Source organism: Uranotaenia lowii, chromosome 1 (assembly GCF_029784155.1).
Source record: "Uranotaenia lowii strain MFRU-FL chromosome 1, ASM2978415v1, whole genome shotgun sequence".
Taxonomy (NCBI): domain Eukaryota; kingdom Metazoa; phylum Arthropoda; class Insecta; order Diptera; family Culicidae; genus Uranotaenia; species Uranotaenia lowii.
This window is the reverse complement of record NC_073691.1, coordinates 91,842,183-91,868,031: the sequence shown is the minus strand read 5'-3', so window position 1 is coordinate 91,868,031 and position 25,849 is coordinate 91,842,183. Positions and strand designations below refer to the sequence as shown.

At 39.7% G+C, this 25,849-nt stretch overlaps 4 protein-coding genes across 9 annotated transcripts in view; 2 read left to right on the top strand and 2 right to left on the bottom strand.

Moving 5' to 3' along the window:
• The window catches only part of LOC129740122 (E3 ubiquitin-protein ligase highwire), a 151,994-nt gene extending 130,655 nt beyond the window's left edge, over positions 1 to 21,339 (bottom strand). For 4 of the 5 annotated variants that reach the window (XM_055731724.1, XM_055731725.1, XM_055731728.1 and 1 more), the window contains exons 1-21: positions 21,151 to 21,339; positions 20,980 to 21,034; positions 20,401 to 20,730; positions 20,221 to 20,329; positions 19,776 to 20,155; positions 19,504 to 19,704; positions 19,254 to 19,439; positions 18,329 to 19,189; positions 18,173 to 18,261; positions 17,997 to 18,091; positions 17,354 to 17,936; positions 16,739 to 17,291; positions 16,544 to 16,680; positions 16,313 to 16,485; positions 15,714 to 16,249; positions 14,673 to 15,650; positions 14,456 to 14,611; positions 14,329 to 14,379; positions 12,752 to 14,268; positions 12,439 to 12,689; positions 12,247 to 12,379 (exon numbers count right to left, since the gene is read on the bottom strand). In XM_055731724.1, the coding sequence (XP_055587699.1) occupies positions 12,247 to 12,379; positions 12,439 to 12,689; positions 12,752 to 14,268; positions 14,329 to 14,379; positions 14,456 to 14,611; positions 14,673 to 15,650; positions 15,714 to 16,249; positions 16,313 to 16,485; positions 16,544 to 16,680; positions 16,739 to 17,291; positions 17,354 to 17,936; positions 17,997 to 18,091; positions 18,173 to 18,261; positions 18,329 to 19,189; positions 19,254 to 19,439; positions 19,504 to 19,704; positions 19,776 to 20,155; positions 20,221 to 20,329; positions 20,401 to 20,730; positions 20,980 to 21,034; positions 21,151 to 21,221 (7,445 nt within the window). In that variant the 5' untranslated portion in view covers positions 21,222 to 21,339. The remainder of the gene's footprint in view (positions 1 to 12,246; positions 12,380 to 12,438; positions 12,690 to 12,751; positions 14,269 to 14,328; positions 14,380 to 14,455; positions 14,612 to 14,672; positions 15,651 to 15,713; positions 16,250 to 16,312; positions 16,486 to 16,543; positions 16,681 to 16,738; positions 17,292 to 17,353; positions 17,937 to 17,996; positions 18,092 to 18,172; positions 18,262 to 18,328; positions 19,190 to 19,253; positions 19,440 to 19,503; positions 19,705 to 19,775; positions 20,156 to 20,220; positions 20,330 to 20,400; positions 20,731 to 20,979; positions 21,035 to 21,150) is intronic. The other variant, XM_055731727.1, reaches the window with a different exon arrangement.
• LOC129740124 (uncharacterized) lies at positions 1,538 to 20,335 on the top strand. Its single transcript, XM_055731734.1, has 5 exons — positions 1,538 to 1,967; positions 10,724 to 10,933; positions 11,002 to 11,329; positions 11,386 to 11,517; positions 11,577 to 20,335. The coding sequence occupies exons 1-5, from the start codon at positions 1,764 to 1,766 to the stop codon at positions 12,080 to 12,082; spliced, it is 1,380 nt and encodes a 459-aa protein (XP_055587709.1). The 5' UTR covers positions 1,538 to 1,763; the 3' UTR covers positions 12,083 to 20,335.
• A 1,077-nt stretch (positions 21,340 to 22,416) lies between the features above and the next one.
• Positions 22,417 to 24,338, top strand: LOC129757302 (diphosphomevalonate decarboxylase). Its single transcript, XM_055754480.1, has 5 exons — positions 22,417 to 22,746; positions 22,849 to 22,919; positions 22,999 to 23,113; positions 23,168 to 23,299; positions 23,356 to 24,338. Exons 1-5 carry the CDS (start codon positions 22,695 to 22,697, stop codon positions 24,102 to 24,104), a joined length of 1,119 nt encoding a protein of 372 aa, XP_055610455.1. The 5' UTR covers positions 22,417 to 22,694; the 3' UTR covers positions 24,105 to 24,338.
• Positions 24,339 to 24,493: 155 nt separating this feature from the next.
• On the bottom strand, positions 24,494 to 25,849 carry LOC129738892 (protein stunted-like). 2 transcript variants are annotated; one of them, XR_008735672.1, is made up of 5 exons: positions 25,754 to 25,849; positions 25,629 to 25,690; positions 25,339 to 25,469; positions 24,960 to 25,042; positions 24,494 to 24,599 (listed from the first exon to the last, which is right to left on the bottom strand). XR_008735672.1 is itself a non-coding variant. In XM_055730209.1 (4 exons), exons 2-4 carry the CDS (start codon positions 25,655 to 25,657, stop codon positions 24,586 to 24,588), a joined length of 174 nt encoding a protein of 57 aa, XP_055586184.1. In that variant the 5' UTR covers positions 25,658 to 25,690; positions 25,754 to 25,849; the 3' UTR covers positions 24,494 to 24,585. The 2 variants fall into 2 exon arrangements, 1 of the variants encoding a protein (XP_055586184.1); XM_055730209.1 differs by lacking the exon at positions 24,960 to 25,042.

Here is a 25,849-nt window from a genome sequence, read left to right as displayed (position 1 = left end):
ATCATTATCATGACTGAAAAAAGTGTGCGCTGGCCGAAGGGAGGTACCAAGAATAAAGTAGAATTAATTCTTACAAAAAAACGATAAATATTTTTTTTCAAATTTTTTCATGAATTATCATAAAATTACCTTCATTTCCTTCATAGAAAGTATTTAGATCAAACGAAAGGTTTTTGAGATACAAGCATTCGTAACTGTCCCATTTCTAAAAGAACTAAGCTTTAGGCATAATTTAGCTCAATTTTGATTTTTTTTTTTCGATATTTAATCAAAGCTACGTAGCTTTACTTGAACCCCTACCCCCCCCCCCCCCCCCCCTCTCGTCACACATCGTCACACAAAGTTAAACTCCCCCCCCTCCCCCTCAAATGCTACGTCATTTATGGATGTTCCCTTAGTGGAAAAAGATGGGTAAGGCATTGCGTATACTTTGTGGAAACTAAACTGCCGTTGGCGTGGATCATCTTCAACATTTTGGTAGTTTCCAAGCAGCCTAGATAGGTGTCAGCATATACCTCTGTCAGTGGTTTTGTGGTACCACGTGGTTTGTTAAAAAAAAGTTGACCTACTGGAATAACCCCGCTTTTATTCTCAGTGATGCACTTGATTAAATTCTGTTTGAGATTCTTTATACCGTGCTCCATATCAGTAAAATTTTTGTTTCTTCCTTAACAAATTCCACCTTACTTTCCCTGGTTAAAAGATAAACTTTTAATTTTCTTATCATTAGAAAAATAACATATTTTAGGTAATCTGCGCTTCAACAAACGTTATTGGGTGAAAAAATGTAGTCAAAACCTCAAATGGTTATACTTTTCATATCTTTTTCTGGACGAGAAGCGTTTTAAAATGCTCTCGATTCAAAGCCATATCATGACTCATAACCTTACAATGATGATTAATTAACACATGGCTAAAACCACTTGATACAGTTAAAAAAAAGATTTATCTATTTATGTAATACTTCATCTTCCCAAGGGCCAATATGGCAAACTTATTAATTTCAGAAACATCAATTATGTACTTTAAACCGGAAAGTGTTAGAAGTGTTGGAATCGACTCTTTGGAACCGTTTACACATCGATGCACTCGAAAAATTAATGCCTCAATATAGGTTATCGGCTCAATGTGTTACCCACAAAAGTGTCCCATTTTCCACAAAGTCGGTTAAACAAAAGTCAACATGAATTCGATGGTAATCGAACAGTTCGAATCATATACATACAAAATAAATAAGCCGAAGCCGTGAAAAATATGGTCTGCCCATGTGCTCTCATCTCGACGGCGCGCCGTCAGAATACATAAGGCACACTTGTGCAGCTTTTCCCGCTCAAGTATAGGAACATTTGCAGCTGAAATATATTCCACAGCTACCTAAGTACTTTTCAGCTACATATTTCGTGGTCTCGTGTACTTATTGTGGAACGAAAAGAACTGCCACCTACCTATTGGTGTTTATTTTTTGCGTTATCGTCAATATGTTATCTTTTGCCGCTTCGTCGTTTTACCGTTTGCGTCGCACGCTGGCTGGCTAATGATTGCGCACTAAAGTCCCGCGATCTGATTACAACGCGAGGTGCGAAGTTAGTCCATCGTCGACTTTTAATCGGAAGAAGTGTAAAAATCCACGCTGCGCTCCCTGAGGATCGCGATCATCAGAGCAGATCTGATCATCTGATTGTAACCCGTGCGAAAATCCGATGCTCGATCGTTAGCCACGGGGTTTCTGTTTACAAAACGATCAAAAGTAATGTGCCGCCGCCATGAGGGGCAACGTGGTGCTACCCTTTAGCGTTTCACTGCTCACCGTAATCCTGGCGGCAGGACTGTCCCGAGCACAAGTGTATGACGAAATAGACGAGTTGGGTGGTATCGAGGAGCGGGAGCGTGAATCTTTGGTCAACTGTATCCACGACTCGACGCCTCGTTTTGGCAAACGGATCTGCGACTGTGGCTACCGGAATGAAGTGGGTTTTGTTTAGTGTTTAAAGTGAATCTTCCGGAAGTGGATTTATCAAAGGATTAAAACTTCTTCAAAATAATTTAAATGATTAAATTTCGGCGGTAGAAATCGGGGGGATTGGAATCAAAACCTTTTAAGAGGTTTTGAACACTCAGACCAGTTCAAAATTCATTTTTTGACTATTCCCTATCGATTCCACCATGTTTTTTGTCATTTTTTGAGTTTTTCATAATATTTTTCATTTTCACATGAGGTGTACCGCGACCTTTACACGATGGTATTTTTATTTTCGGTGGAATAAGCTACTTTTTATATCTCGCCAACTGATGAAATGATTCATACTGATAAGAATATGATAAACCTATGAGTAGGTACCTACTGGCAATCACTTTCCTGGAAATGTATTGCATATACAAAGCAAAAAAAAAACCTTGAAGGTAATCATCGAACCCACCTTTTAGTTCTACTGCCGGCTTCAGCTCTATAGAGTGCGGAAAAACAATAGCAGATTATTTTTGATTATAATATTCACATTCACAAAACAATTTTTTACCGAAGATGGTGTCAGCACAGACAAACAGACGGGACACTCCTAATAAAATCTTCTCTATTTTTCGCAAGAATGATTATACTGCCATCTGTAGCCGACATTGCCTACCAATCAGTTTGTTCCATAAAAATGAATCATGGTCACCTTTGACAATTTGACTTGGAAAGCAAAACGTAAACAACCAAATTATCAATTGTATAGAGAAATTGTGTAGCTGATCATTCTGTTTAAAAAACTTTATCATACTTTGAACTATTGTAGTTGATGTACTGCTGATAACGAGTTTTAGTGGAGTACATATAAAAAACTCAAAGCTTGAACGTAGATCCCTGACATTATCTGTTGAAATTGAAATTGTTAGCGGTTTGATATTTTCAGTCCTTCTTCTCAAAATGCTACCGTTAGAATCAGAAAACAAGTGTTTTTGCTCTGAGTAAGAGAAAGGAAGTTTTTGAAAGCATCGGAGTTGCGGAATCTTAAAAGTCAAACACAATCATATTTATGTTCAACTGAAATCAACTAAGTTTTCGAGCACTTATAATCAAATTTGGGCGAAATTATATTCTAATTTAGTTCAGCTTTAAGTCATTCAGAGAACACAACGGGACGGTTGAAATAGGGAAACAGTAGCGAAAGGAAGACAATTTTTTCTTTGAAACATATGATTTATTTAAATTTAGGTATTCAATTAACACTCTATGGATCTGCTAAAAACACGGTATTTCCAGGCACTGAATCCACTTTCAACACTTTTCAATTTGAGTAACAAGGCCCTTTAAGTCTTGATTAAACTGATGAATCTTTCAATCAACGACTGATGCTCCGAAATCGATTCAACACAATTTGCCACCTTTCCTCACAACAGCTAGGAACTTGCTCTTACTGCTAGTGGACTGGTCTAGCGTTCCGGGAACTCTGATATTAAAAACTTTGTAAAGAAAAATAACGGGATTACAGCTCTTACTTTTGAACGACCAATTTTTTGCAAACACCTAGTTTGTTTATTATTGAATTCGAAAAGCATGGATACTATGGTGATACCCATATGTACCTGAAATTGAAGGCTACCATGATTGGAAATCTTTTATCCGAATGCAGTGCACTCTGTTGGCGACATTGCCTAGCTTCCAGAGCAATTTGCGAAGAATGAAAAAAGAGTGTCCTGTCTGTTTATCTGTGGTGTCAGCGTCAGCTTCTGATTCTTCTTTGAGGGCTTGGTCCCAGTCCAGGGTGATTTTTGATTTCGCTTTTTTTAGGACGTCTCCGAGTACCATTGCGAAAAACTCAGATTGAGTCTCGGATGTGGCTTGTACTGCTGCTTCATCTACTCTTTCGTTCCCCGGTATTCCTACATATGCTGGGGATTCACTGAATGTATATGGACCCGGTCGGCATCTCAAACAGTTCTTTGGCTATGCTCCATGCAAGGCCAGCAGATCGTGGTCTAGAGGATAGCATCCTTGTCTTCTAAGCCAACGATCATGAGATCGAATCCCGGTCGTGACATAATTTGGCACACATAGTATGATGGAGGTTGGCGGTTTAGCATTAGTGAAATGCTAGCCGTGTATACATTGGAATTGTACGCCTCAATGATGCAACACATGCAATGTGGATGAATCTTTTCAAGGGAACTTAGACTGCACTAGGAGATCCTACCTAGTTATGTGTGTGCTCGTAGTGCTACCGGTAAACAACTGCAACTTCCACCAATAGTGCAGGGGTGTCAAGTAGCATAGCAAAGTAAAAATAATAACGCGGGGTAAACCACAATAGATCAACTCTCGCAGTGGACTCTCTCCCCAACAGGGAAAAACTGCTCCATGCAATGTAGTTGGTTTTCCATTTTGACTTGTTTGACAACGTGTTACAAGCACTAGCTGCGTCCTTAAGTATTACCTACTGCTTATTTGTTTATTTTTTCCTTTATTGATTCTAATGCCGTTTTGATGGCTCATGGTTCAGCATTCATGATTTAAAACTCCGGGTTTATTTTTGCCTTGTGGTATGATTGGTCTGTGCTGTCATAGATTCAGAAACCAACTCCGTTTTCGTTTCTTAAGGCATCTTTGAATATTTTGTGGTATCCCAAATATATGGTTTGCTGAAGTTCGTTATATTTCTGAATCCATTCTTTCTTCGATATTGTTTCCTTCTTGCGGTTTTTGGTTGTTATTGTGACCTTGGCCATTATCGATATCGGTGTTTCAAAGAATCTCTTTCTGGTTAAGAACGGTCTGGAGGAGTCACTTGGGTGAACCTGTGTAATAAGTTACGAGTATTTCAGCGTCAATTTTGTTAAGTAGGATCCATTGTCTGATCCAGTTTCGATCGTCTTATGGACGCTTTTGAGAATTTCTCGTTTTGCAGCAACTCCATTTTGAAACTGATCGGCAACTAGCCTGTGTCTGAGAGAATAACATTGATTGGTGTATCTTTTAGATATAGCAGTTCCTAGGTAGTTGTTCTACATCGTCTGAAGTTTTTGTTCGAGGTGGAATAGCTCTAATGCAAGTGAAAAAACGTCGGGACCACGAGATAAAGTTGAACGCGTCTATTTAGTACCGAGTAGTGAACAAAGAAAACTGAATTTATTCTTCAAACTTGTACATCGAGTTTCAAGCACTGTTGCCAGAATTGTCCAGAAGTTGTTCGTCGAGACCGGGGGTGTCAACAGTTTTTTCAAGTTGTTTTTTTTTACTACTCCGCTAACTGGAGCACCGTATTCCAATCGACTCGTAATAATCGCGTTACCGACCTTGATCAAGGTTTCTCTGTTTGCACCGCTGTTTTTTCTTGCTCAACGTCTTCATTAGGCTTATCTTTTTGCTGCCTGAATTGTTACGTGTTCAATGTGCTTCCGATGGGTTTTGCTCCTATCGATTACGTATCCCAGATATCTAAGTGTGTTATTTTCCTCGATTCTGATTTCATTGATAAGAATTACATGAAGACATGATTAGTGCGTCTTGGGTCAAAAATGAGTGCTGCACTTTTTTCTGGGATTCAGGAGCTGTAGGTTCAGGTTTTTAAAGCTGTGTTCAGTTCTTCTAGTGTCTTGTTCAATTTTCTTGTCATGTCTTCCAGGTCTTTGCCCTTCACTAGCACCGTAAAATCATTTGTTCGTGAAGTTGTCGGGAAGTTCAGAGGTGTACACATTAAAAAATGTGGGAGAAAGAGGGCATCATTGGCAAGCTTTACTTACATTAATTTGTAGTTTTTCCTCATTTAGTTCAAGCAACATAGTTCGGTGGTGTAAATAATGGAAAATCCAAGATATAAATTTTCATCAACGTGTGGAGACGGACCGAATCAAATGCTTTCGATATGTCTACGAAGACCGCTATGGAATGTAGACCTGAAGATTGGAATTTATCGCACGTAACGTCTGAGCGATTGCTTCGGAATCCAAACGAGAGATCCTCTATTTCTAGGATTTCATTTGATCTGTTCTTGATGGCACCATTGATCTATTTGAGCAAGGTATCCATCAAGGCTATCGGATGGTACGATGTTTCGAGAAGCGGGTTCGTGTTCGATTTGAGAATTGGTTTAACAATTACTTAATTTAGTTTTCTGGAATTTCTTCGTTTACAAAAATGGCGTTTAACATTTCAAATATTTTGTTTAGCATATCCCTGCCAATGCCTTTTAGTATAGGCTGTATGTTACCTTATCTTCTCCCGGGCTAGAATGGTTTCTTTTTTTAGTACCTGATAGAGTTCGCTTTCAGAAATAGCCATCTCATATTCTTCGAGGTGTGTTAAGAGTGTGGGACAGGCTTCTGTAGATTGCTCTCTTCTTTATCTCCGAAGAGCAGGTTCATAAACTTGTTGGATAGTTCTTTGGACATTATTGTTTTCTTCGTATCCCAGCTTGTTAATGCTGTGTTTACCCCAGGAGCCCCGCAATTGTCTCGCTGGGGTAACTCATCGATGGTTTCGGTGAATTCTCTATTGTACTGTCTTTTTGCTTTTCTGTAAATTTTTTTGAGTGCGCGCACGAGATCTCTGAAGTTTTAGGTATTTTTCCTGAGTACGGTTTCCGTTGAAAGTCATTCGTTTTTGGTCGTATGCCTTCTGAATGTCCTTATTCCACCACCTTTTTATACAGTTTGTTTTTTTTTTTTTTTGACAATGAAAGTTACCTTGGATACTTTCGTGAAGAATTGAAATCATTCAGTTGGATCGTAGATGTATTGGGGTCTGATTTAGTTAGCAATTCTAATGGCTTTTTCTACGTAAATTTTACTGCCGTTTGTAAAACTCACGTGTGGTGGGTGTTAACATTGATCAGGATCGCTAGATGGTCGCTCGTTTCCGCCTGCCCCTCGACTTCCCATCCTTTTCTCCTAGAGATTGTCGGTGATGCTAGTTTAAGCCTAGCACCGCACTTCGTTTCAGTGGTGATGGTGCAGTAGTGTTGCCTCCCTCATTTAGTAGTACCAGGGATGATTATGAAATCTCAGTAAAGAGCAGGCTTGGCAAAAGTCATCGTCATGAGGCGTGAAGCTGTGACTGTGAAGCCTCTTGGTCCGTCAAACTCAATTGACTGTTCCTTAACGACCAGTCACTTCGTTTGCCAGTCATTCATTCCCCAGTCATTTGAAGCTAAAAGAATGACCTAGTCAAGCAATCGCATTCAAACGACCGGTGACGAAAAAGAAACGCATTTATTATTATTGTTGCTCCTGCCAGCAAGCCGAAGACGACCGAAGACGAAAAAGAAAAGAATTTATTATTATTGTTGCTTTTGCCAGCAAGCCCGTTTTCGGTTTTTTATTGCTATTGTTGCTCTCTGCCAGCAAGTCGTTAAATTAGTTGTATCTGCCGTCAGCAGCCGATCGAAGTGTGAAGAGATTTGCCAGTCACTCTCAGGAGAAATTTTGACCATGTGTAGGAGCTTCGCCAGTCGATGATGGAGAAATGTTGATTGTTGTCGTGCTTTATCCGTCATGCGAGTAGTGAGGCTCCGTCAATTGAGAACAGTGCCAGTCGTTTGATGAAACAAAACTAGTCGGGTCAAGCGTGACGGGCGAAAATTACCATCACTGGTAAAGAGTGCCTGCCCTCTCGCACGTTGGGTGGAGGCCGTATGCCAGAACTGGTGTTGCGCATTGAAGTGCCAGCCTACTATTTATTCGCCTGGAATTCTTTCAACAGAAGCTATAAATTTAGGCATATTTTGAAAACAGATTTTAGTGAGTTCGGAGTTTGGTGGGATTTAGACTGACTTTATCATTATCGGGTCTGTACCGTGACTTATTTTAACCGCAATTACTTCTATTGGCCCTACGTCGTCTAATGTGAATTCCTCTCCTATAAAGTTGTCCGCTCGTATAATTGTTACCCCTCCATATTCTGTCGATCTACATTTAAGAAAGTAAAGAAGTTGAATCCTTTGATTTGGATTAGTTCCTCAGGTTTGTGCCTTAACCTATAAAGTCCTAACTTATAAAGTTCTGCCTTCGATTCCATTGGTACTGCGAGTGTTCTACTGCCAGATCGTGAATGCCTTACACTACACTGTTGTAGTTGTCGATTCTGATGTTTTCTTGTGATATTTTGTAGGCCTTATGACCTTGTATGATCTTGTCAATTTCATCAGCGACTTCGATCAAAAGAATGACTGCCTGAACTGGATTCCTGGTTGCTTTGATTCTATGCACGATCTTGTTGTGGATAGATTGTAGCGGAGAGATCCAGTTGAAGCCGAATTGCGTGAAGAGCACCGGATTTTTTTGGTTCCTACGGATGCTTTCCCTAGCCGATGTTCTGCGGAGATTTCGATTAGTTCGGAGAGAAGTGTGATTGGAGATCACACTCTGATAATCCTTTTCCTCGCCTAGGTCACCTAGAATGGCGAAACGGTTAGTGGTGGTGAGGATTTCTTGTCCCGCGTTTTGGTAGGGGATCTGTTTGCTTTTCATAAGGTTTAGAATTTTCATCCTTTATGTCATTTCCGGGCAATTTTTACGATTAGCAGGATGATTGCGGGAGCAATTTGCACTCTTGGTCGGTTTTGTACAGGAATCCGATTCGTGGACTCTTTCCGCGCAATTCGAGCATCTGGCATGTACATTTTCCTTTTTGTTGCCCGAAACGCCAGCATTGTTTGCACTGGCGTACCGGCAATATTCATAGTTCGCTCCGGAAGTTACATCTATATATTTGAATGGATCTGGGAAACCACCGAACCTACAACGGTAATTTTAATGTTTGTGGTATCGACTTAATCTCCTCCCGCTTTACGTCTAATCCTCTCTATCTTGATGATCTTGGATTCAGCTTCGGTGTACTTCCGCAGTTCTTCAGTTCTGAAGCTGATGGGGATACCTTTTACAAAACAGATTCTGTTTTGTTTGTTAAGAAATCATTCAAAAATAATGTGTTTTAAGGAAAACTGAAAATCAGAAAAATTAACAAACAAAAGTGAACTGATGCATTTTAATTTAATAAAAACCTTTTCGATCGTTTCACTAATTAAGGAATAATATTGAAATTTTTGTTTGTCAAAATTTAATCAAGAACAAAAAATGGCTATCTTGTAGAAGTTATATTCATAACGTCCTTTCAATAAGTTTTTCAAAAGAAACGAATCGCTAAAGCTCGTTACTCCTTGATCGATAAATACTTTTTGGGAGTACTTTAAATTCATAAAATTTAATTTAAATTCATTGTATTTAAAGATAAGAACTTTGGGATTATTTGATTAAATCAATCGTTTTCAAAGCTGAATATGTTTTGAAGAAGAACAATATGTTTTTTTGAGAAATTTGAATTTAAATTTGAGCATTGGTTCGACAAGTATCGATCAAAACATTGGTTGAATGATCTGTCATTTTCCGATCGAAACCAATTTCTACCCGCAGTTGAACAAACCTCTTACTAATTTTGAAGATTTGATCGATTTGACATTTCACTGCGGAATATTTTTTCACTGTGGTGAGTTCACGTTCACGTTCGAGTTCGAGTTCACAAGAACTGTAAACCGGGCTTTAGAGGGAGCGAAGATGCGAAGATTGTGTTCTGCAAAGTTATTTTTTCGATTTTGGGAGATGTTGTTGGGTTTGTTTTAATTTTAAAACGAAATTTGTAGATGCTGCTTTAGTTGGTTATGCTAAACGAAAACAGAATTTTTCCCACCTCAACTTCATGAGACGGAAAGGTTTGTTTGTGTCGACAGCTCCCAGATAAATAGTCTTGGTTCCTGATCCTTTCCCTGGTATTGAGTTGGTAGTTGCTGTGGTGGTTGTTTTCGCCGTGGCTTCCGTAGTGCTGTTCTCTGATCCTTAGGACCTAGTCACCGGACCTTTCGGTACCCTGGTGAAAGTTTTTGGTGGCAATTTGGGCGCCATCTTGCCGAACCACCATTACTGTCACTCCTCGTGGTAGCCCAACAATTTTTGAATCAAATTTTTCGAACTGTGGAGCACTTAAAACTATGAATTTTTATTTCAGCAGAACTATGTAATATTATCACTATAATAGTGTATCGTGATTGATTTAAAGAAGCTCTTCAACGTGGAAAATCAACTTTTTCGCCGTTTGTTGTTATCCACACTCTAATTTTTTTTCGTCTTATTTGTCAACTATTTTTCCTCTATAAAACATCCATGCCATGCAGATGACTTCGTAATGTAGGTTTGGCGAGACGTCTATTAAAGTGGATACTAAGCAGGTCTACGGTCCAGAACTTTTTTGGCATATGTCTCGCTTGAATGTTCCGGAGAATCGCCAGCAGAGAAAAATAAAATGCCGCTATTGGTAACATTCTGGACCATATACTAATGTATATGAAGAAGAATGCCTCCAGAAGCATTCTGGTCCATAGAAACATTTTATTACCAAAGCATTTCGTGTTCGGGAACTACCTCGATAACGAGATTCGATTGACTTTGTAGTACATTTTCGTTCACGCAATAAAAAGTAACAGCTGCCGAACAATGTGCAGGATTTTTTTCGATTAAATCGTAAAATTTCGTTAAATTTTGAAAATTTTTCCTGTTTTTCAAAACTTGAATGTGTTATTGAAGCAAGAAGAAAATAGAATACAATGTATTATAGTGGAAAAAATGTTCAAAAACATCTAAACGGACTAAGGAATAATTTCAATTCGTCGTTTCGATCAAACCAATGATAAATTCACCAAAAAAACCGTTTTTTCTTTGTCAAACTTAACAAATTCATCATTGTCCCATTTTAATTTAGGAGTACATCGCTCCCAAATTTGAGGGCAGCACCACCGAAATCGAGCTAGCCAACTGTAAATACCTCCGGATCCGGCGGGACACTTTTAGCGACCTATTTCAGCTGACTAAATTGACTGTTGTCAATGTGGAAAATTTAATTTTAGAGCAGTACTCTTTTGATTTTACTCGGAACAACCCATCAGCAAGGCTTAAGATTCATTTCGTAAATGTGAGTTTGTGCATTATAACAACAGAAAATATTTGATTTTTGATTTACATGTTTTTTTTAAATTCTAGGATCTCATAGAAGAAGTACCGTCCCACTTTATCACCGGTCCAGTGGCAGATATAACGTTCACCAGGTGCCGGATTGGTATTTTTCGTCCGTACAGTATTAGTAACATCCACGAGCAGTTGGAACAGCTGAACTTGGAAGAAAATATTATCAATCGTCTGGAAAGACATGCCTTCAAGCGGTTCGACGTTGGCCAGTTTACTATCGACGGTAGCAAGTTCCTGATGGCTATCCCATCGCAAAGTTTCTATGAAATTGAAGTTATCAACAGGTTCATCATCAGCAATAATTCCTTCGTTGCACTTCACCCGTTGGCATTTGTTATGAAAAGTGAGAACGAACTTAAAAGGACTTTTCTGAAAACATTGACTTTTATTTTATTCTAGACGTTAGCGATTTGATGATAAGTAACAACGAGTTCAACGATATGGCAGGAGAATCGTTTAGCATGCAAATTCGAAACAGTGTTCGAATTGTTGGCAACTATTTTGTTTCTATAGATAATGCTGTGTTTAAAGGTAAATTCTGTCGTTGCGGAATACAAGAGGAAACTATTTTACCTTCTATTTATTTACAGCAATTACCCTGGATAGTTCCTATTACAGTAGACATTCGGAACAGCCTTCACTGCTGTTCCACAACAATAGAATCCAACGGTTGGATAGCGAAACGAAATCGACGTACTTCTCAGATGACTTCAATGTCCAGCTTCGCGGTATCTACGTTCAACAGAGTATTGATTGTCAGCAGATGTTGGTGTTGAAACAATCCAACCTCCTTACTCAAAATCAAGAAGAGGTATTTTTCGGTGCCATCAGCAAGTCGGGCGAGTTTAACTCGTTCCACGACATTCGTACCAGACAATGTGCGGATGACAATTTTTGGCTGTACTTAGTGATAGGAGCTACAGTGGCTTCGATCGTTTTAGCACTGTTAGCATTGATTATAGCATTCTACTGTGTTGCTCAGAAGAAAAAGCAACGTAAAAAATTTGATATCGTTATGCCTGAACCGAGGACGTATCGGGAAACTCAAATAATTATGCAAGTTGAGAATCATGGTTTGTTAAAAACAGACTTGTGATCAGGAGACATTACCCAATGATGATCTTTATAAAGATAAAAAAAAATCAAATGTGCCAAATATTATAGGAAGTTCCTATTCTAGGAACATTAATGTTAAAGTTATGCTGTGTTAATATTCAATGTTAGTCCCATAGAAAAAAATAAAATTTCAAAAGTACTTACGTTATAGGAAGATTCGATTCTAAAGCGTTGCTTATTGTTAAAACCGAATCTGCTACCATCAAACCCTTCGACAATAGCGCTGTGTGTTTTTTGATAGTTTCTTCAGTATTCGCCAAATTTTCACTCAGGTCATCTGAAATATAACTCAAATTAGTGCATTTGCCTGGATTCAAAGTAAACTTTTCGACTCACCAGAAAATATAAGATCCTTCTTCAACATGTTGGCACTACATAAACCACCCAAATATGATAATTCGTACTCTAGATGAATCAGAGATGCACTTGGATATTTCATGATGTTTTTGTTGTCAAATCCAATGATAAGGCATTTGAATCCAAACTTGTTGCCCTTTGGTTCTCGAACGTAGGTAGATGCAGTTTCTAGCGATATTTCAAGTTTATTTCCTGGCAAAATGATGGCATTGCTACACCAGTTCTGAGGCCTATAAAAACAGCAAAAAAAAATCACTAAAAGGTTCCAAGAACAGGACTGAAACACACTTACGTATTGAACTTCTTAACATTGATCCACTCGATTTCAGGCAAATCTTCCTTATGTGCACTTCCAGCTTTGGCGTTACTTTCCATTTTCACGTCTTTCGATTTCCGTACATTAGCTGAGCTACTGGCATGATTATCATTCACAAACGATGCAATCTCTGCTCGATTTTGATCGGGCACCTGTGGTATCTTCAAGTAAACATAATCCTCTGGTTGAACGGTACCACATTGTGGATCGAATTCTATCGTCATCCAACGAACGTTCGATGGGAATTCAACTCTGTAATTGGCGACGGTACTCGGCTTATACGGATGATCGCTTTCAACGATGCAGTAGTGATGACTGGTAGTACACAAGTCGTTACTTTCTACGTTCAAACTTTTTCTTATGGCATCTCCTATATCTGCAGAAGCTTTTCCCAAGTCATACAGTTTGAAATTATTTATGAGATTCAACGCCGAAACATGCGGAAGGATTGCTCTGATCAGTCCAAGGACCTCAACCGAACTTTTCAGATTGCTACATACGAGAGGTCCAATGTGTGCGAAAGTAAGCGGCAGCAACATCGTGAAAAGGCAAGAGTCCTCCGCCGAGAAAAGTTGGATAATTCTCTCTTGATTGAGCTGGTGATTGAATTCTTCAGCATCGCTCCCAGTGTCGTTGAGAATCGAAAAATTTTCTGCTTTGCTGTTCATTCCTAAACCTGAAGCGTTTCCGTTTGAAATCGAGTCCAGTTTGTTGTTCCGATCGTCAATGTAGTCATTAGGCGTAATTTCTTCGGCGCCGATTTCAATTTCGATATCAAAATCGATCGAGTTTCTCGATTTTTTATCAAATTTTAACGTTTCTATTATCCCTTTCGAGAAATTTTCGATACGCTTCGTTATGTCTTTTGCAGTCGAAGAGTTGTTGTGGTCAAAATTACTACTCGTCACATTATTAACATTAGCAATGTCCGAGTTGTTGATCCATGCAATATCCAAGTGTTCTTCGATGGGAGTGATGTTATGCTCCGAATCAACCGTATGAGTGTTGTGCGATGAATTAGAACTTTTATCGCTCGAAGTAGAAGAAAACGCAATAGCGTTTCTGGCATGAATTAGTAAGTCTTTGCAGCGCGTTGTAATATCGGTAGAAATTTGCAACGCAATGTCTCTCGCATGCGATTCCTTACTATACTTTCCGGAGTAACTGTCATTGATCGTTGGAATACTGTAATACAAAATGCATGGAATTTGTCCGCGGGCCGGTGTCGTTCCGTTGAAGCTCAAATCACAAGGATAGAACTTGATTGTAGTACCGCAAGGGCCTCTGATTGCAGCATATCCTCCATCCCCGGAACACGTTCTGGCACCTTGTGAGCACAGGCGCAACGCATAGCGAACGTTTTCCTTGATACTGATGGCACGATCAAATTTGATCTCGGTCAAAAAATTTTTCACCATACTTTGATCATAAGCTCCAACGACGGATTCGATAACTTCCCATTTGTGCTGCAGTTGACTTTTTGACTCCATGCTCTGGAAAATAATAGCCTAGTTAGGAGTTAAATACTACAAGGAATATTAGTAGAAACAAACATCATACAGCAGCTCCAACTGATACTCGTAACTACCCGACCCAGAGTAAACCTGAAAATAGATATAGTTTTTAGAGAAGGTATCACATACCACTTGAGTTACAAACTAGATTTTAAAAATAACTTACACATGCACCTGCTATAGATATTCCCGGCCGATCTACAGTGAACGCTATGGCATCTGGACCAAAATTGCCAGTATTCCAAGTTTTGCTGACATCAATCTTTGCAAAACGGTTTCCACTCGAATGAAGCACATTGGAAGGTACGATGGCAGTTTCGATCTGAAAAAAGTAGGATGTAACTAAATGTGAATAAATAAACAAGCGCGTATAACAAACTTACATCGATGGTGCAATTTTGATAGATTATCTCCGCCAGTACTTTGGACAACAGCTTGCAAGAGTTGGTGATAAGATTGTTGTTCAATCTGCGTTTCATGCCATCGCCATGGTATATGTCAATGCTTTGATTGTTATAAATGTTTTCAATCTTCAATCGAATCGGTTTCGATATTATATCTAACAAGCGACACAGCACGTCTTTGAAGGTCCATGAACTGCATGTCATAGTTTTCTCTTTCTGCGTTCGATACAACATTTGCTCAACAAGGATCGGATATTGATAATTTTCCGAGCTAATCAACATTGGGAAACCTAAATTATCGCTCGGGCTTGTAAGCGATTTGTACTCGACATTCGGTGACAGCATCGAAAAGGTAGAACGCAGATTTATGTTAGGATCACACAGACCTGCTAATACTCCGCTCAACAGTCGAGAATGTAATATTCCTTTGTCGATTTGGGCCAACAAATTACAAATGCAGTTCCACTTCAGGAACGATGTAGGATAGAAAGCATTGAAACAGCTGACAAACGTTTTGTGACATTCCTCTAGAACGTCGAGAATCATAGCACAAATATCGTTACCCGATTGGTATGGTAGCTCGTCACAAAGGATTTGCGTGAGTAGCGCCCTCACGTCCCCAATACACTCGGCTAGTTGGATATTTTCCGAGGTAACCTTTTTGTTGCACATGGGGGTGTTGATTTCCATAATGTTGATATCGTTCACTTTAAGCATATCTGATTTACTTTCGACAGATGATATCAAACCATTCGCTTCGTAAGCTTTACTTTTTGGAGACTTGTCTTGTTTGGAATCTGGACGCACGTTTGGTTTACTTTTACTATTCTGCTTTTCTCCGTTTGTGAATCCCTTGTACGGATATATCTCATTAATATATTTTCTGAGCAAACGTAGACTCGCTTTGCAAATGTAGACTAGCCTGTTTAGCGAAATGGTATTTTGATTGGTTTTACGCTGCAAAAAAGGAAATTGAAAATTAGGATTTTAATTTTTTGCTTTTAAAAATATAGAACTTACAGTTTCTAACAAATCTGTTGTTGAGACTTTGAACGAGCTCCAGCTCCAATTCAGAAGCATAACTAAACTTTCAAAGCAGTCCTTAGTCAGAGTATTAGCAAACAATTTCGATAATTTGCAAACTGGCTCTAACGATGCAGCTGGGAACATAGCTTTGCTGTTTTGGGAGATTACGCGGTACAAAATGGATGCAATCTGACCCGAAGCCACATTTGTACCGTTGTTCGCCTTTTTGGAAGCTTTGAAATGGAAAACAACGTTATCAGCCGTGGTCACGGTAGCTTGTCCCAAAGCTCCACAATCTGATGAAGGGCCGGAAATTTTAGCCAGTATCAAGTACCACCGGTCTGCACTGATGGTGACAGGATTGGGCAGGGTAATGTTATATTTGCATTTCGAAGGACATTCGTAAGGAACCTCATCCACTTCTGCTATCAAAACACCTTCCTTCTCGTTGATTCCTCCATCGTAACCCAAATCGAATAACTTCATTTTGCACGTATATTCTCCACGTCCACCGTACATTCCGAAGCCGGCTGTAAATAATAAGTACCATATAATTATCCATTGATATTGATAGGATTTTTGTATTCTCATACCGATCATGACGTCTGAATCACACATGAATCGAATCGCTTCCACGCTGTAACTTGAATAACCCCAGCCTCCACCGAAGTTCTCAAATCGGGATACGGTATTGTACTCGGTGTTATCTTTACTATCCCCGTTATTTGCCTTGTTAGTTATATCTGTCGGAATGAAACATTTTTTGCTGAAAAATTAAAATTATGTTTGGAAAAACCATTGAAAAATGCTGAATGCATAATTACAGATTTTTCTGGTTCGTAGTCAATATATCCAATGTGGACAAAATATTCAATGAAGCTTGATACCGCGTCACTTCTGCGTCGGCTTGCGTTGGGAGAGCAATCTCGGGTGTAAGAATGGCAATCGCATCCTTGGCATTCTATAAGTTAAAAAAACATTAAAATCTGACTAATTCTGACCTGTTGCAGAAAATTTACCTCGCTACTGGGTGTAATGTCTGATGCGATTACATTGAAGAACATCATGCTCTTAGAAACGCTATCGAATCCCCACAGAATACCGAAACAGGGGTCCATTGCAAAGGCAAAGGCAACATAAGGTTGCCTCATGGTTGCATCGGAGGAATATTTAGCATCATAGCTATTGTCCATATCACACAAAATTAGTTCCTGATTCTCTGGAGCATTTTCCGGACCAAATTGTTGTGCGGGTTGTTGCTGTTGTTGTTGTTGAATTTTAACCCGTTTTTTGCCAACTTGGCCATCCTTCTCGTCTAACTTATCGGTGATGGTTCTGAAATCAAACTGGTTTGTGTTGTGGGCTTTGCAGTTGCCGTTCCGTCGATTGATTGCAATACAATTCAGTTGCAGCTGATTGTTTGGAACCAAGAGGATAGTATTTTTATCCGCGACTACGCTGAACTTCGAGAGCATCGATGCATTCACAAGCGATTCGTCTACTTTAATGAAAGTTTGATCACCACTGGCCCCAATCCAGGATGCCTTTTTGCCTGTTGATGGACCTATTCCACTAAAAACATATAGAAAATTTTGTAATCTATATATAAAACAAGAGGAATTAGATGAACTTACGTAACAGATCCAGGTGAACAATTCCAGAGGAATTTTTGACGTTGAAGCAAAATATCCGCTACAGTTCCTCTTTCATTGGTTGAATCAATACGACCAGATGACAAGCCTGATGAAATACCATACGTCTCAGTTCCAGAGGTGAAATGATTTTCTCCCGGTAGACGTCCTAGTTGACCTTTTTGATAGTTACCAAAGGTATAGACGATACCTTTGCTGGTCAGCACAACCGTGTGATTACTACCGGCAGCCACCTGGCTAACCATATGAGGAATTTTTACAAGATGTGCGCCGGAAATAGGCTGCAAATCGCCGGTGCCTAACTGACCGTATTGATTGCTGCCAAACGTGAATACCTCGCCAACCAGGGTCAGCACCACTGTGTGATGCAATCCACAACTAATCTGAACGATCGGACTTTTGGATGGCAATTCAACACGTTGTGGTGGTACAGGTACAACCCTGGGCGTGTCTGTGTCAGAAAATTGGTTACCCTCTTCGCCGTGACGAAGATTATCATACTTTCTGTGGAGAGCTTCCTTAATGCGATCGGCACCAGTCGTTGGATTTGATTCTGAGTTGTGCTCTGAAAAATGAAAGAATATTTCATTCTTTACAAATATTTCATTGCAAAAGGAATACATACCGAAGGGAAGCGAACCACTTTCTTGGGATGCCACGCATGAGCTACAACTTCCACATTTTGAACAACCGGCACTCCCATGGCCACAGGAACATGGCCTGAAATTAATTTTTTTTATTATTTTTAAATTAAAACCTTAAATTTGAACGAAAATTTCAAAAGAAAAGCAAAAAACTCACGTTCCAGGAACACGTTCATTGACAAACGTCTTTTTCGTGGAAACACACGCTGTATTATACCCGGTACATTCACGGCATACATTGCAGATCTAAAACAAACAAGAGTTCGGAATGTTAATTTTAATGTTAAGCTTTAAATTAAACTCTCTAACTCACTCTACATTTTCCATCGACAATATTATGCTCATCGATAGGGCACATCGGCCTGAAGCTCGGTTGTTTGGGTTTTGGATCAAAGGCATCATCGTTCCGGTCTTTGGTAAATTTTCTCCCACATTGCCCCTTGTTGTTCAAGCCAAACGTGTACAGCTGTCCTTTGATGTCCAGAGCAACACAATGGGCCTTCCCGAGGGCAACTTTTACTATCTGCACCTCGCTCAGGCCCGTCACAATACCAACTGAATCGCAATAGTTGGTATCTTTTCCGAACATGATTAGTTTCCCGTCTTTGGTTACAAATGCAGATGTGCCATTGTTACACGATACATTGGTAATGAAGTAGCCATCAATTTTGGAGACTTTCTTGGGTTTCACCGCTTTAAGTTGTCTCCGATTTTTCGACTGTTCACCATCTTCTCCTCTGCGAGCCGTTCCGGTGAAGTATACGGATCCATCTTCGTTTAGTAAAAGTGCATGTATGCCATCATGTCCCACAGCCAGTTGGGTGAAGTTGGTTGATTTGGAAATGATCAGTTCGTTAAGTTTCAGAGAAGGATTTTTTCCAACAGCTTTTAAACCCAAACTGCCACCTTTACCATAGTAGAAGGTTTTTCCATTGCTGCCAAGCACTAAACCGAACTCTTTACCACAAACTATTCCATTCAGGTTGACTTCATTCGGTAGTCCTGGGATGAAGTTATTGTTGGTGCTTTGTATTTTCTTCAGCTGGTTTTCACTGAGAATTTCTTCCTCGAACGTCGAGTAGCCCAACGTATAGAATCCATTTTTCGCTAGCTTTAGATTGAGATCAAATGCAAATGAGTTCTTCGAGTATAATTGTTTTACAAGCAGATTATCCTGTGAGGCACAATAAGAGTTGATTAAAGTTTTGCCAATTTAACCAAACAATTTCAAAACTTACACTTCCTGAAGTTGTACAAATACAGCTAATGGATTCACCATCTGTAAACAACAGACAATTATTTCCATCCTTCATAGAGATCGAAGTTTGGGTCTGAATTGAACCCGTTATCTGTAACGTTTCCGTGTCCACCACAAGCAGATTATCCATGTTACGTTTTGATAACTTCTTGTAGAGAAGTTTATTCTGCAAAAGAGAAACGTTATTTTCAATGTTTGAAGATTGATTTCGTTGCAAAATAAAATTTTACATTGCAATATCCGATCCATTCGTTCTTGTCCTTGCCGAAGTCTTTCGCGATACCGTAGATGAAACCGGGAACAGTTCCGTTGAAACCGGAACCAATTTTAATCAGCGATTTGGATATTAAAATATAGATAAACTTGCCATCGGAGGCAATACAGTTTGGAGTGAAGACCTTCTCCACGAACATGTAATCTTTTATGGTGAACTGCAAATGAATTGAAACAAATGTGAAATATTTAACTATTCGAGGAAAGTCTGTTGACAAATGTTACTCACGTAGTCGATCAAGCTGTGTTGAGCAATACCATACGCGTAGTAATCTGGCAGGTTAAGCTGACCGAGCGCCACGGAGTGTACGCTACGTTGCAGCTTTATGATACTCTGGGGTAGCTGGATCAGTTGCCCGGACAGTATTTTGGGTGACATCAGAATGGAAGTGACCGCTTTCAGCAGCTTACCGGTATCTCCCTTTGCGGTACACAAAGCCAGCAGCGTAGAACAACTGATTGAAGACCAATTCAAATTCTCCTTCTGATGATTTATGTTGGAACCTGCAGCCGGAGATTGGCTATGCATCGTGGCCAGCTCGAGAAGAATCTCATAAAGAGAATTGAACAGCTTTTCGGGTTCATTGCGGAAACTTTCGGGATCTTGACCTGTAGAATGAAATCCAAGTTTAAGGTGGGCGAGGAACGTTGCGAATAAATAAGTATTTTTGTACCTTGAATGATATCGTACAGTGATTTAAGTGCCTTTGTACAAATTCGTGGATGTTCGGTTCGAGTTTCTGATATTATTTCAAACAAGCTTTCTAGCCCTGCTCCAACGATCTAAAACGAAACGAAAAGTTTGTTGAAATTTTTTAAGTATTTAGACTAGTTTTATATAATCTAATAAAAACCTTCGGAACGTTGAAGTGAGGTTGATCGTCTTGTTCGTAGTTATCTTCGAAATCAAAGTCCACGTCTTCAGGTATATCCTTGAAAGGACCACCGAGATCTTTAGACTTCTCCTTGCACGAAAGGCAGTTCTGTTCATTGTCATTTCCGGAGTTCTGGTGATAGCAGAAGGGTTTAATCAGCTTTGACGATGTAGCTACACCGGCGGCGGATCCATTGCTCTTGAAGTTCTTTGTCTCGACCTCGAGCACAACGGAGCGAATCGCATTGTAGACCGCAAACTTCGATGCGTTCGGTGCAATTTCAATCCATGACGAAAGAGCATCACCATCCTGAAGTACAGAAAGGAATAAGTTTTTCCCGCCAAAACACTTCCAATGCAACTGAAAATGTAAAAACTAACTGGCATCGCTGCCAAAACCAAAACAATCGATCAAAAAAGTTCATTGAACTTTTACACCCCTTGTTTTGCACCCGTTTGACAGTTCGAACGGGTGGTAAAAATAAGGGGTGGGTTTTCCTGACTGAAAAATGGCGGCCATTTTTAGTTCTGACATTCAAATTGCACAAACACGCCTTACCAGAGTTACCTGATTACCACGTTCCTTACGCTTTATTTTATCATCCTTACTTTTCCTGCAGCGTTGGTGAGAAAAATAACAAAATTTGGAAAGCAATAGTACCACATCTTACGTGAAACCCCAAGTTGAATTTTTCACAAAGAAAAATCACTCGCTCATTGAGCAAAATACCTGTTTGCGAGATTTCTTACGAAAATCTCGTGAAAACTCTCGCTATATCTACTTGAATCGACCAAGTCCATGATTAACGGCCGCTAGTGGCTGCATCTGGAGTGGAACAGTTCGAATTTGCACACTTTTTTCACAATTTTCTTTCAAGCAAGTCACCACTGCGACACAGCCGAAAAAGTTTTTCGTTCGATTTTCAGTTTCGTCGAGCCAATCGATGAAACGGGAAAAATCGATAACGGTAAAGCTGGCCAGCCCGTCAAAAACAGCTGATGCCGCTAACAATAACAAACGCTCCGATTGGTGGAAATACGTAAACAAACGCACGTGCTTTCGTAAGGGGAGGCAAAAACCACGTGCTTTTTAAGGGGAAGCTCATGCCCAGCGATGTTTTTCAACGGTTCGACCCCACTTATGTCACTGTCAGCGTGACACGCTTTGGAGGGGAAAAATATTGGGGACTGAGCTCAATTTGAGGAGCGCAATTATGTTCAGCGCAGATAGAAATTCTGTCATTAACTTTATCAAAAGTTTCAATCGCATCTCTGAGGAAACTAATGTATCAAAATTTGCAGAAAAAGATCGACAATAAAGATTACAAAACATTTAATATTATTATCGAATCAAAATCGCACTATAACTTTTCTTTTGTTATTGAGTCCGTTTTGTTTATTTTTAGCGAATCCGCAATACTGCTAAAGGTTCTCCACAAACGACGTTCCATTTTTCATTCATAGTGGCTTGTTATCGGCTAGAAATGAGGCGTCATTAGTGAAACAATCCTACCCAAAAAAGAGCCGAAAGCAGGGATGCCAGGTGTTGAGGATGAAAAATCTGAGCAATTTCCAAAAAAAGTCTGTGTGTGTCTGTGCATAAGGAAAATCACAAATTTGGTACTTAAATTTGATGAATCGTGAGAGCGGGGGGGGGGGGGGGTGGTGTTTGTGCTATGGTGTTCGGGTTATTTTCGAGTTGATAACTGTACAACAATTAACAAACACTGTTTCCTGCCAAGTACCATTGCCGATCCTATTTAAAAAAAAAAGTTTAATGAATGATTGGGCAAATACCAATGAAAACAAGCCAAATTTCAGTCTAATCTGCCACTTACGGATCAAATCCGATACATGAATATTGATTTTATCACACAATTTTGAAAGTCTGTAAAATCTGGGCACTCTCAGCAAAAATCTGGGCAAAATCTGTGTCTGACCAATATCTGGACGAAGGCTCAAAAGTCTTGGTTTTACAGACAAATCTGGGCACCTGGCAACCCAGGCCGAAAGAGAAAGTCCGAAATACGGAATCAGAAATGTAAATAAATCGTTGCTCCACACGGTTGAAGAGCTGACGAAAGACTTAAAACAGGTAGATAGGTAGTTGCATTCTAGCTTGACTCGTGCGTGGATGTGTAGACACAGAGGAAATATTTCTCACATTTGTCGATAACCAGTCAGCATCTTTTCTGGGAGCGTCGTCTGTCTTTCTTACGTGTGTAGGCCACGTAGCTGGAATCTGAATTTAGGTTTTCCGATATCTGAACAAAAATGCAATCTGTAACTTGCAATGCACCGGTTAATATTGCCGTTATCAAGTATTGTAAGTTTGAGTCTTTCGTAAACTTTCTCTTTTGAAAAAGTTGCGTATTGCAGTTACAGCGATTGTGCTTATTTTTCTTTCTTTTTTCTCCTACGCGTTCAGGGGGTAAGCGTGATGAGGATCTCATTTTACCGTTGAATGATTCGGTCAGCGCTACGTTGTCCACCGATCATGTAAGTTTGAAGATTTTTAGATACACTATGAACCGACTAAATATTCATTGGGTACCTCCTATTGTGTTCTGGATTTCAGCTTTGTACAAAAACGACAGTCAGTGCCTGTCAAAGCTATCAGGAGAACAAAATCGTTCTCAACGGCAAGGAGGAATCGTTTGACAACCCTCGGATTCTGCGGTGTTTCGAAGAGCGTAAGTTGTGTTGATGTGAAGGTCAGCCAGCATAACTCTCCCAACTATTTCCAGTTAAGAAACGTGCACAGCTAGCAGGCAAATGCAAACCGGACCTTCTGAAGTGGAAAATCCATGTACAAACGGAAAACAACTTTCCCACGGCAGCTGGACTGGCTTCCAGTGCATCCGGATATGCCTGTTTAGGTAAGTGAAATAAAAAGAATCAATCTTTTCCAAACTGAAAATCGTTTGTCTTCCAGTCTACTCGTTGGCTTGTCTGTACGGCATCGAGCAAGAAGAGATTTCCTCGGTAGCCCGTCAGGGTAGTGGGTCCGCGTGTCGTAGCTTGTATTCCGGATTTGTGCAGTGGCGCAAGGGTGAGCTTGCCGATGGGAGTGATTCGATAGCAGTCCAGCTAACACCGGCAGACTTTTGGCCAGAAATGAGAATCATCATCCTGGTCGTCAACGACACCCGTAAGAAAACTAGTTCTACCGGAGGGATGTCGACGAGTGTGAAAACTTCCAAGCTGCTGAAGTTCCGAGCGGAGCATTGCGTTCCCAAGCACACGGCCGATTTGGTCGACGCTTTGAGAAGGAAAGATTTCGAAACCTTCGGTAAGATCACGATGCAGGACAGCAATCAATTCCACGCAGTCTGCCTCGATACCTATCCACCGTGTGTTTACATGAATGACGTTTCGCATGCCATCGTTAATATGGTTCATCGGTTCAATGATCTTAACGGCGGTATCCGGGTGGCTTACACTTTTGATGCTGGACCAAATGCGTGCTTGTATTTGCTTGAAAAAGATGTACCAGCATTGCTGGCTACCGTAAATCGAGTCTTCCCGAATGAAAAGCTTGGGACAGTGGAATACATTAAAGGCATTCCAGTTGAACTTAAAGACCTACCAAAGGCTGATGACCAATTTTCAGCAGTCGGTGACAATCTCCTCAAATACATTATCAATACAAAAGTTGGAGAAGGGCCCAAGCGAGTGGATTGATTTACAAGCACAACAATTGTGTCTCTTATAAGAAAAATATAGGTTTCCTAGAAGTATGAATTGTGCAACAAAATGATGGTATAGCGTAGGGTAATGTGTTTTTGATTTGTAATTTAAGTCCGTTGTTTCGAATCGGTGATGGTTTATGACCAGCTCAAAATATTTTCTGTACTTTATAAACATAGTTCTTATGAGAATATATTTTTTTGCAAAGTAAAATGAATATTATACGAATTTATGCGTTATTTTGTTCCACAATATTAGATAACAAGACAATTATTGTGAAATATACGAAAAAAAAATTCCAAAGTTATATTCAAGACACATGAGGAAAAACGGAACGATTTTCATGGAATTTCTTTCCTAAAAATATATAATATAAGTAACAGTTACCTTTCCAACGTAAGAATGTTCTTCAACTTTATTTCTTATTTCTGCATTTCATCCAATTTACACGCTACGGCTTAGTTCATCGCCCGATTTAATTAACGGCCTCTGAAAGAAAGAAACATATTCAAATGTTAGAATCTTCATAGAACACATCGAATTTTGCGTAATTTGGAGCAGAAAACTATGACCAATTATTTACACGGTATTAAAATTTCAAACTGGAGAGTTAAGTTATCATTCAAAGGCGCTTTCTGGGAACAAACTGAACACAATTCTATGTTTTGTCAAACGGTTAGTCCTCTCAGGCGGGTTCGAATAAGACAAAATTTTGAACGTTGGGTTATATGTTGGCGAGTTCGGAATTCAAATGCACGGACAGATTTTGATTTTCGAAAAACGGAACCACAATGCTTTGTCAAACCACAGTTTACGAATCGAGGGTGACCTCGATCCCCTTCGACTTACTGGTACCACCCACCCATTATGGGGCAGCAGATGACGAACGCCGAATCCGTTCGTTACTAGCTTGTTTCATGTTTACTTTTCATCTGAAATCCATTAGAATACGGTAATCGCTGTAATCACGAATCTTCATTTCCGGGGAGAACATTCATGTATTACACAATTGTTACTAGATACTTTCTTATTGTTAGCTAAATTAAATTTGGATAACTGAATGAACAATTGCCAAAAATTGTCGAATATTTTTAATGTCTTTTTTTAACTTGTCATGGAATAAAAAATAATATTTAATTTACTATGTAATAAATGAATGATCCGCATACTGTTCGGGTAACCTGTGGATAAAATAAAGAAACAAAAAACAAGAACAGAATCCACTCACTTTCCGGCTTTCCGTTGGTCCACTTTGTAAACTTGATGTGGGATTCATTCCGCCTGGCAGCCGCAGCTCGCAGATCCGATTTCAGCGCTTGCCGCAGGAGGCGGGCGGCGATGTTGGAATAGTTGATGTAGCTACAAAAAAAAAAAAAAAAATAACACAAATTTATAAAGCACTCCACATCTTTGTCCTGGATCCAGAGATCGGGCCATTGAATAATAGGTTACGTAAGGCGAAAAGTAAAGAAGCCATTATGCCAAAGGAAAACATGGCTGTTTTTGTTCATTACTTACTTCAATCCGGCAGCTCTCCAGGCAGTCATTTTGGGTAGATATTAGCGGCTGCGATAGAAAGGCTGTAATAAACCTATCGATTAAAAGCGAACCAATGTATTTTCCAATTCGAAAAAATAGCTTACCGAAAACTCGAAATCTGCGACTGGCAAATCGAAAACGCACCGAATGAATGACATTTTGGCTGGCGCGGCGAAAATGTCAAACAAGAAGGCGAAATA

Coding starts and splice junctions, on each gene's coding strand:
- LOC129740124 (XM_055731734.1), top strand. CDS start 1,764: ATGAGGGGCAACGTGGTGCTACCCTTTAGCGTTTCACTGCTCACCGTA. Junction 1,968..10,723: donor ACTGTGGCTACCGGAATGAA/GTGGGTTTTGTT, acceptor ATTTTAATTTAG/GAGTACATCGCTCCCAAATT. Junction 10,934..11,001: donor TTAAGATTCATTTCGTAAAT/GTGAGTTTGTGC, acceptor TTTAAATTCTAG/GATCTCATAGAAGAAGTACC.
- LOC129757302 (XM_055754480.1), top strand. CDS start 22,695: ATGCAATCTGTAACTTGCAATGCACCGGTTAATATTGCCGTTATCAAG. Junction 22,747..22,848: donor TATTGCCGTTATCAAGTATT/GTAAGTTTGAGT, acceptor CTACGCGTTCAG/GGGGTAAGCGTGATGAGGAT. Junction 22,920..22,998: donor CTACGTTGTCCACCGATCAT/GTAAGTTTGAAG, acceptor TCTGGATTTCAG/CTTTGTACAAAAACGACAGT.
- LOC129738892 (XM_055730209.1), bottom strand. CDS start 25,657: ATGACTGCCTGGAGAGCTGCCGGATTGAA. Junction 25,470..25,628: donor TGGAGAGCTGCCGGATTGAA/GTAAGTAATGAA, acceptor TTTTTTTTGTAG/CTACATCAACTATTCCAACA.